Below are 10,770 nucleotides of genomic sequence, written 5' to 3'. Positions count from 1 at the left end.
ATACGTCTTCTATCTTATTGATAAATTTAACTCTTTGATCTCCACGGATGAAGTTGAGGATTGTTATCTGAAATTTATATATATATATATAAATATAAATAATTGTGTCAAATATATAAATATTAGTGATATGTGTGTTGGGACACCCAGCCAAAAATGATATGGGTGCTTAGGATAGCCCAAGCACACAGATTAACCAGACAAGTCCAGATAGCACAAGGAGCCCAGGAAGAAGGAAGGTGAGACCTAAGACCTCCCATGGCCTAGACCATAATTAAGGCCCAATATGATTTTCGGCTTAAATATACATTTGGCAGCCCACACTCCAACAAGGCCCTAAGCTAACCTAAACATTAGCAGCAACCTTGAATCATATCAGCTCAAGGAGGACCAAGTGAGCAAGAAGGGACTCCCTTACAGGAAAGACTCCTGGCAGATGTGGTTTCTCCCTAGGTGAAGGAGACTCCTGCAAAACACATTCACTTGCAAATAAGGAGGGTTTATCCCTTATCCAACCAACCTACGCGAATTTCTTAGAACAAATTAGACCCACTTCAAAGGGAGCAAACCCCTAATAAACACAAGTTTAGTCCCTCCAGACGGGGGGCTGTTCTCTCACTCTCTAAGCAATTCTTCAAGTATTTTTCAATCACACTACTACTTGTTCTTGCATTCTTAATCAATCTCATTCACTATAGCTCAATTTCACTCGAATTTATTTATTATTTTGAATTTATTTTATCACAAATGAAATAATAACTTGGGCATTAGAGTGCTAACATCTTTTTTGCAGGTTCTCTCCTCAGAGCCCTTATACGGTTTGCCCCAAATTTCGAACGATAGTCCATATTTATGGGACCCGTGTTGTTTTCGCACGCATCATGTAGCATTAAAAGTAAGGCAAGATTACAAAATTAATATGGTAAATATGGGGGTGGCAAATTAATCTGGTAACTACTAAACTGGCAATTTTAGTCCTGTACATTGTAATTTAGTGGCAATCCTAGTCCTTCAGGCAAAAATTATCTAAAAATTAGCCGAACAAATTGGGGTTTAGGGTTTCGGTTGCCAAGTGGTCTTAACTTGAACACGTGGCATCATACGTTGCTGATGACTGGTAGTTTTGGTTGGAAGAACCAAAATTGCCACTAAATTAAAACATATAAGGCTAAAACTGCCATTAAATTAGAACATATAAGAGAAGTCAATTGATTGTGTCGTTGACAGAAATTGAATGGAGGGATACGTGCACCATGGGGAGGCGAACACAGGAGTATTGGTCTGCCTACGAGATGATCACTGGTGGAGGAGATATGACGAAAAAACTAGTTGTGGGTACGGCAAAAGAAGTGGTGGAATATAAATAGAGAGAACAGGACAGATTGTGGACGAAAATGGATGGGCCTAGGTGTAGCACCTTCTTCACTACAAGAGCTATATCTACCCTAAACGTCATAGTTATAGTAATCCCTGTGTTCATATATATACATTTGCACATAATCATCTAATCAATTTGTATACGTAATCCCAACACGTCATAATAGGTATTATCAACCCACAACATTGTATATATACATGTCAAACATCACAAGTAATCTCCATGCTTACGTTCCCTGTATACAACAAAATATGATCTGTACTCTAACTGACAACAAGGAGAAAGCAGCATACTGGCCCAACCTGCCTGAGTATAGCGCGTAGACCTAATCTTCAACAGTCAAACACCTCAATGTCTACTCCTCAAAGAAAATATCAACAGAGGAATGAGCCTACCACTCAATAAGTAAATAATCAGCCCTATATAATATGTATATCAAACACAGCCCAAACAGGACAAGTAGGCAACATCCATGGATTACAGTCCATTTAACTCCAATATAATCAATTGTAGTACACCACATAGCTATCTCACAATAAAATAATCAATTAAACTTCATTTTTCCTGATTTGCTTATCAGAAGGTGATATCGTGTTTTTCCCATCAACTCAATCTCACCGTTATATAAATTTAAGTGAATCCCCTTAACAGCCGGCTCATCAATCTCATTTCGCATCATAGCTCTTTCAATTCGCATCATAACTCTTTTCACATCACATCTTTTTCATATCGCATCAAAGCTCTTTTCATTTCATTTCTTTCTCATATCGCATCAAAGCTCTTTTCATTTCATTTCGCTTTATAGGCTTTTCAACACGTCAAGGGGTATTCACGCCACAATATAAATTCAATTTCCACCACTCCATCATTTTCACATATCACCATTCTTGTAAGCAACTAGTAACATAAACAGTATATCCATATATTCTCATTTTCAGACATCCACAACACATCAAACAACAAACATAATATTTCAACGCATTTCCTCATTCTACGTACACAATATCATCAATCAATCAAATCATTTCATCACTCATATATTTTCAGATAAATCAACGTCAGCATGAACTACAAATTTATATAACAGTAAAGCCACAAATAAAGGGGACATATATAGATAATACTAATTATTCACTTACCTCAACTTCACAACGTTTTTATCTACTCAATCGCTAATTGTCAATCCTTCCACCTTACCATCGTATCCTATAATGAGTTATACCACATGCAATTAATATATCAAAAATATCGTAATTTCTTTTAAATACAATATTAAATATTATTGCGTACAATTTCTAATAATTCTTTAATATTCTATTTCTATCGAAGTACAAATCTTCGTTTTCCTCTTTATTAACATACCATTTATTAAATATAATTTTTAAAATATTTCTATAAATTTTCTATCAATTTCTCGCTACTATACAATTTAATTAAACAATAATACATACAATTGCGTGTTTGGTTAATAATTCCAATGGAATTGTATAAATGGGCTATAATAATATTCAAATCTAATGAATTTAATAATCTAATTAACCAACGATATCATTTTTATATTAAATTTGATATTTAAACTCGTAAAATATTCCAGTTAAATAGTACATCGCTCAATATAAATAACATTTAATAAACGAGCTAATTAAATATTATAATTATATAAATTAATGAAAATTATAATTATAATTCGTACCTCTGTTCCTTTCTCTTTCTTCTTGCTGAAAGTGTGTGTATGTTTGTGTGTGTGTTGTGTGTTATGTACCAAGACAAAGAAAAATAAAGAGAATGAGAGAGTGAGGCGGTGGGAGGTGGCCCCCACTTCCCACTCTCAATTCTCTCACTCTCTTTTCTTTATATATATATATATATTATTATTTACTAAATATGTACATTATTTACTAAGCTATATATACATATAATAATATATGTATATATAATTTACTAATATTTATACATAATACTATTATTATATATTATTATTATTTGTTTTTATTAGACTTTTAGCAAAATACCCATCACGTCCCTCCTAAATTTTCTTAATTAATATAAGTTGTCCCCAAATATTATAACGAACTCCAATTGAATTCGTTTAAGTTTTATTATATTCCAATTATGACCCATAATTTAGTGGCTAATTATCTAAATTTCACGAAAATTTACCAATTAATCGTACAATTATGTATTATAATATTTGGGGCGTCACAATTCTCCCCTCCTAATTAAAATTTCGTCCTCGAAATTTAATTAACTTATCGGCTCAAGAAATAAATATGGGTATTTTTCTCTCATGTTCTCCTCAACTTCCCAAGTGACTTCCCTTGGAGAGTGATGACTCCACTTGACCTTCACCATTGGTATTTCTTTATTCCTCAATTTCTTTATACTCCTGTCCAAAATTTATGTTGGCTCTTCTACATATGTCAATCCCTCTGATATCTCTATCTCTAGCTCATGCAAAATATGACGAGGATCGGATCGGTATCGCCGTAGCATAGAAACGTGAAACACGTCATGTATCTGCGATAATTCTGTCGGTAATGCTAACCAATAGGCTAGTGGTCCAACTCCCTCCAGAATTTTATGTGGCCCAGTATATCTTGGACTCAACTTTCTCTGCTTCAAGAATCTCAAGATTCCTCTCAATGGTGATACTTTTAGAAAAACTTTTTCCCCCACCTGGTTTTCCATATCTCTCCGATGCTTATCAACATAACTTTTCTGCCGATTCTGTGCTGCCTTCAAACACTTTTTAACTGTTTTTATCTTGTCCACTGTTTCTTGCACTAACTCCGGCCTTTCAAGCTGTCTCAATCCCTCAATATCCCAACAGATCGGACTTCGGCATTTCTTCCATATGGAGCCATACCAATACTGGAATGAAAACTATTATTATAAGAAAATTCCATCAGTGGTAGATCATCATCCCAGTTTCGTCAGAATCAATTCCGTAGGCTCTCGTCATATCTTCTAATGTCTGAATCGTTTTTTCTGACTGTCCATCGGTCTAAGGGTGAAACGCTATACTAAAATGCAATTTTGTACCCAGCGCCGTTTGCAAGCTTCCCCAGAAATGAGAAGTAAATCGAGGATCTCTATCAGAAACTATAGAGGTATGAATACCATGTAATCTCACAATCTCTGAAACATATAATTCGGCGAGCTTATCCAAGGAATCATTTTGACGGATTGGCAGGAAATGTGCAGATTTAGTCAATCTGTCAACAATCACTCAAATAGCATCATGTCTTCTGAACGTACATGGTAACCCAATGACAAATTCCATAGTAATGTTTTCCCACTTCCATTCAGGTATAGTCAAAGGATGAAGTTTACCAGCTGGTGCTTGGTGTTCTGCTTTTACCTGCTGACAAATTAAACATTTCGCTACAAACTCTACCGCATTTTTCTTCATTGTTGGCCACCAGTAATAAGGTCTCAAATCCCGATACATATTGGTACTACCAGGATACATAGCATACAGTGCGTAGTGCGCGTCGTGCATAATTTCCATTCTCAACTCCTCTACGTTCGGCACGCATATACGTTTTCCATTGAACAATGTACCATCTTTTTGGATTATAAATTGATCGCTCTTTCCTTTTTGCACCTTAGCTTTCATCCTCAGTAAATATGGATCTCTAGCTTGTGCATCTTTAATTTTATCCTTGCGGGAGGGCTTCACTTGTATCGTAGCCAGTAGAATATCACCACCAATGCTAAAGTGTACATCCATAGCTCTGAGAGCAGTCAAATACTCTATGTTATAGCAGATCATACCCGCAAGTTGGTCCATCGTCTTTCTACTCCAAGCATCTGCTACAATGTTCGCCTTTCCAGGATGATAGTCAATGGTACAGTCATAATCCTTCAAAAGCTCCATCCACCTTCTTTGTCTCAAATTCAACTCTTTTTGTGTTTGGATATACTTTAGACTTTTGGGATCTGTAAATATTTGAAACGTCTCCCCGTATAAGTAATGCCTCCAGATCTTCAATGCATGTACTATGGCTGCTAACTCCAGATCAAGGGTCGAATAGTTTATGTCATGTGGCCTCAACTGCCTCGAAGCATAAGCTATAACTCTCCCATGTTGCATCAAAACACACCCAAGTCCTTGTCATGAAGCGTCAGTAAATACCACATATCCTCCATTCTCAGACGGCAAAGCAAGGATAGGTGCTGAAGTGAGTCTCTTCTTCAACTCCTCAAAACTCTAAGCACATTTGTCATTCCAATTAAATGGTGCATTCTTCTTCAACAAGTTCGTCAGAGGTTTTGTGATTATAGAGAAGTCCTTTACAAATCTTCTATAATAACCAGCCAATCCCAGAAAACTCCGGATCTCCGACACATTTTTAGGTGGTACCCATTCTAAAATAGCCTTAACTTTTGCTGGATCAGGTTGTACCCCTTCTTTAGAAACAACGTGCCCCAAAAAAGCAATTTTTTCCATCCAAAACTCACATTTGGTGAATTTACCGTACAACTGTTTTTCTCTAAGGATCTGTAAAATTGTCCGTAAATGTTGTTCATGTTCCTCGGGACTACTCGAATATATCAAAATATCATCAATAAACACAATCACAAATTGATCAAGGAATGGTTGTAACGTCTTGTTCATTAGATCCATGAAAGCTGCAGGGGCATTCGTCAATCCAAATGGCATAATGACAAATTCATAGTGACCATACCTGGTCCTGAAAGCTGTCTTTGGGATCGAATTTTCCTCAATCTGTAGTTACCAATATCCTGACCTCAAATCAATTTTAGAGAAAACAGTGGCACCCTTTAGCTGATCAAGCAGATCGTCAATCCATGGCAGAAGATACTTGTTCTTGATTGTGATTCGGTTCAGCTGTCTATAATCGACACATAATCTGATACTTTCATCCTTTTTCTTTACAAATAATACTGGTGCTCCCCATGGTGAAATACTAAGTTGGATGAACCCTTTATCCAATAGGTCTTCGAACTGCTTCTTTAATTCTTTCAATTCTGATGGAGCCATTCTATGCGGTGCAATTGAAATAGGTGCCGCCCTATGAATAGTATCTATTTCAAAGTCTACTTCTCGATGAGGTGGTAGTCTAGGTAATTCATCAGGAAAAACATCAGGAAATTCCCTTACCACTGGAACGTCTAATACACCCGGACTAACTTTCATGGTATCGTGCACACTGGCTAAATACGCCTCACACCCTTCTTTAATTAGATTAAAGGCGGTCACAGCAGAAATTAAGCATTTGGGTATCACTCTTCTTTCCCCCACTATAACTGTCTTCATCTGCCCATTAATTTCATCCATCACCTCTTTTGCTTGACAATCCACTAAAGAATGATTACTAGCTAACCAGTCCATCTCCAAAATGATATCAAACTCCCTAAGGTCTATGACAACCAGATTTGCATATAAAGTAACACCCTCCACCACCATTGGACAAGATCTCACCACTGTATTCGCTAATACAAACCCACCAGCAGGCATATAAATCATGTCCAAATGGTTCTATTTTAGCATGTACATGAGATGCAAAATTACGTGATATAAATGAACAAGTAGATCTTGGATCAATCAATACATGTGCACTACAATCGCAAATAGAGAAGGAGCCAGTGATAACCTCGGGTGCCGTAGGCATACACCCTAGCTTGTGGTTGAAACTGACTACTTTGTCCTGTTGACGTCATGGAAAGATTCCCGCTACCTCGACCACCTCTACCTCGTCCTCTGCTCGTACCTGCCCGTTGTGAGTTTTACCCCACACTGCTAAACTCTGAAGTCTGAGATCCTCTGGAATTATCCCTCCATGTAGGACAATCCCTTATCAGGTGTCCTGGTTGATGGCAACAATAACATACAATTGGTTAAGCTCCCCAACATTCACTAATATGTCTCCTACCGCAATTAGCACAAGAGGGAATAGATCTTCCACTGAACGATCTGGCTGGACCTGGTCTTGCTCCAGATCTAACCAAAGTAGGCCCGCCTCTACTCAAAAATACTAAAGAAGACTTGCTAGTTTGACCTACTCCTCTGCCTCTAAACCAACCTCTCTGCGGACGAGAGCCCCTAAAAGAAAATGCACCACTTTGTCCCACTGTAGGATTCAGGTTACCTGTTAATTTCTTTCGTTTAGCTTCAGTTGAACTCCTTTCAATGGATGTCTCTTCTGCCCTCAGTGCCGCTTCTAGCAGCACACCATAACTTGGAGATTTGATTGCTATTTTCTCCCGAATCTCAAGTCTCAACCCCCTTTCAAATCTGTCTCTTCTCAATTCATTGGTGCTCACTTCTTCTGGGCCATATTGTGACAATCTCACAAATTGTAGTTCATATTCAGCAACAGATAACTCATTCTGCTTTAGTTCCAAGAATTCAACTATTTCACGGTTTCTGTAGACTGGTGGAGTATATTTGTCAGCAAATTCTTTCAAAAAGTCATTCCACATCAAAGTGGGTGGTCGGTTCCTGCTCCCTGGGACTGTTTCCCACCAATCTAAGGCATCTTTCTCCAGTAAGGACACTGCATACCTCAACTTTTGCTTAGAAGTACACTCGATTTTGTCCAACACCCTTTCCGTGTTTCTCAGCCATTCCTCTGCTTCAGCAGGATCAGTTGTACTGGCAAATACCTTTGCCCCCTGTCTCCTCATTATTTCGTAATTCTTGTAAATAACTACATCCTGTGACTGTGATGGTGGCCGTGGAGCCATCCTCTGCATTATTTTTAGGTACTGTTGCATAAAGAGATTTATTTTTGGTTGTGGAACATTTCTATTTTGGGATTCTAACCCCTGATGTTCTGATCCTGAATCATGACCCTGCACAGACTCTAATGACTCAGTTGGGCCAGCAGTATTTTTCTTTGACTCTTCCATCCTATATGAAATGCACACATGTGAGTAGTTTTCTAGTATATACATATTACGTATAATATTATATTTCATCTACTATCCCTAGGGAATCTAATCCCTGCTCTGATACCACCTAATGTAGCAGCCCCTTCGTTCAAGAGCTATATCTACCCTAAACGTCATAGTTATAGTAATCCCTGTGTTCATATATATACATTTGCACATGATCATCTAATCAATTTCCATACGTAATCCCAACACGTCGTAATAGGTATTATCAACTCACGACATTATATATATACATATCAAACACCACAAGCAATCTCCATGCTTACATTCCCTGTATACAACAAAATATGATCTGTACTCTAACTGACAACGAGGAGAAAACAGCATACTGGCCCGACCTGCCTGAGTATAGCACGTAGACCTAATCTTCAACAGTCAAGCACCTCAAAGTCTACTTCTGAAAGAAAATATCAATAGAGGGATGAGCCTGCCACTCAGTAAGTAAATAATCAGCCCTATCTATATATGTATCTCAAACACAGACCAAACAGGACAAGTAGGCAACATGCATGGATTACAGTCAATTTAACTCCAACATAATCAATTGTAGTACACCACATAGCTATGTCACAATAAAATAATCAATTAAACTTTCTTTTTCCTGGTTTGCTTACCAGAAAGTGATATCGTGTTTTTCCCGTCAACTCAATCTCACCATTATATAAATTTAAGTGAATCCCCTTGACAGTCGGTTCACCAATCTCATTTCGCATCATAGCTCTTTCAATTCGCATCGTAGCTCTTTTATTTCACATCATAGCTCTTTTCACATCACATCTTTTTCATATCGCATCAAAACTCTTTTCATTTTATTTCTTTCTCATATCACATCAAAACTCTTTTCATTTTATTTCGCCTTATAGGCTTTTTAACACGTCAAGTGGTATTCACGTCACAATATAAATTCAATTTCCACCACTCCTTCATTTTCACATATCACCATTCTTGTAAGCAACTAGTAACGTAAAACAGTATATCCATATATTCTCATTTTCAGACATCCACAACACATCAAACAACAAACATAATATTTCAACGCATTTCCTCATTCTATGTACATAATATCGTCAATCAATCAAATCATTTCATCACTCATATACTTCAAGATAAATCAACGTCAGCATGAACCACAAATTTATATAATAGTAAAGCCACAAATAAAGGGGACATATATAGATAATACTAATTATTTACTTACCTCAACTTCACAACGTTTTTATCTACTCAATCGCTAATTGTCAATCCTTCCACCTTACCACCGTATCCTATAATGAGTTATACCACATACAATTAATATATCGAGAATATCGTAATTTCTTTTAAATACAATATTAAATATTATTGCGTACAATTTCTAATAATTCTTTAATATTCCATTTCTATCGAAGTACAAATCTTCGTTTTTCTCTTTATTAACATACCATTTATTAAATATAATTTTCGGAATATTTTTATGAATTTTCTATCAATTTCTCGCTACTATACAATTTAATTAAACAATAATATATACAATTGCGTGTTTGGTTAATAATTCTGATGGAATTGTATAAATTGGCTATAACAATATTCAAATCTAATAAATTTAATAATCTAATTAACCGACGATATTATTTTTATATTAAATTTGATATTTAATTCCACACTATTTTAAATAATCAAACTCGTAAAATATTCCGATTAAATAGTACATCGCTCAATACAAATAACATTTAATAAACGAGCTAATTAAATACTATAATTATATAAATTAATGAAAATTATAATTATAAGTCGTACCTCTGTTCCTCTCTCTTTCTTCTTGCTGAAAGAGTGTGTGTGTTGTGTGTTATGTACCAAGACAAAGAAAAATAAAGAGAATGAGAGAGTGAGGCGGTGGGAGGTGGCCCCCACTTCCCACTCTCAATTCTCTCGCTCTCTTTTCTTTTTATATATATATATATATTATTATTTACTAAATAAGTACATTATTTACTAAGATATATATACATATACATTATATGCATATCTAATTTACTAATAGTTATACATGATACTATTATTATATATTATTATTATTTTTTTTCATTAGACTTTTAGCAAAATACACATCACGTCCCTCCTAAATTTTCTTAATTAATATAAGTTGTCCCCAAATATTATAACGAACTCCAAATGAATTTGTTTAAGTTTTATTATATTTCAATTATGACCCATAACTTAGTGGCTAATTAACTAAATTTTATGAAAATTAATTAATCGTACAATTATGTATTATAATATTTGGGGCGTCACACTAGGTGCAATCAACTTGCCGGAGGATGGGTAGTTGATTGGTGATGGTATCGAACAGTGGGTAAATCAAACGGCGGCGAATTTTGATGAGAAAGAAAATATATCTAGATTTTAGGACAAGACTATAATTAGCAACTGGGGGCACATTCGAACTCTAACTAAAAAGCATGCAGTAGGGTTAGAATCATTGTTAGACA

At 35.9% G+C, this 10,770-nt stretch overlaps 1 protein-coding gene and 2 long non-coding RNA genes across 3 annotated transcripts; all 3 read right to left on the bottom strand.

Moving 5' to 3' along the window:
* Positions 1 to 1,512: 1,512 nt before the first annotated feature.
* Positions 1,513 to 3,164, bottom strand: LOC148788652 (uncharacterized). Its single transcript, XR_016064956.1, has 2 exons — positions 3,072 to 3,164; positions 1,513 to 2,584 (listed from the first exon to the last, which is right to left on the bottom strand). It is a non-coding gene; the product is annotated as an uncharacterized LOC148788652 (long non-coding RNA).
* Positions 3,165 to 6,116: 2,952 nt separating this feature from the next.
* LOC148788651 (uncharacterized) lies at positions 6,117 to 8,092 on the bottom strand. The gene is made up of 2 exons (XM_088878076.1): positions 7,279 to 8,092; positions 6,117 to 6,838 (listed from the first exon to the last, which is right to left on the bottom strand). The coding sequence occupies exons 1-2, from the start codon at positions 8,090 to 8,092 to the stop codon at positions 6,117 to 6,119; spliced, it is 1,536 nt and encodes a 511-aa protein (XP_088734202.1).
* A 256-nt stretch (positions 8,093 to 8,348) lies between these two features.
* Positions 8,349 to 10,114, bottom strand: LOC148788650 (uncharacterized). The gene is made up of 3 exons (XR_016064949.1): positions 10,079 to 10,114; positions 9,501 to 9,567; positions 8,349 to 8,699 (listed from the first exon to the last, which is right to left on the bottom strand). It is a non-coding gene; the product is annotated as an uncharacterized LOC148788650 (long non-coding RNA).
* Between the last annotated feature and the right edge of the window lie 656 nt (positions 10,115 to 10,770).

Source organism: Sesamum indicum, linkage group LG3, assembly GCF_026168435.1.
Source record: "Sesamum indicum cultivar Baizhima isolate 11 linkage group LG3, ASM2616843v1, whole genome shotgun sequence".
Classification (NCBI taxonomy): Eukaryota; Viridiplantae; Streptophyta; class Magnoliopsida; order Lamiales; family Pedaliaceae; genus Sesamum; species Sesamum indicum.
Note: the sequence above shows the minus strand (reverse complement) of the source record. Positions and strands in the feature narration are given on the sequence as shown.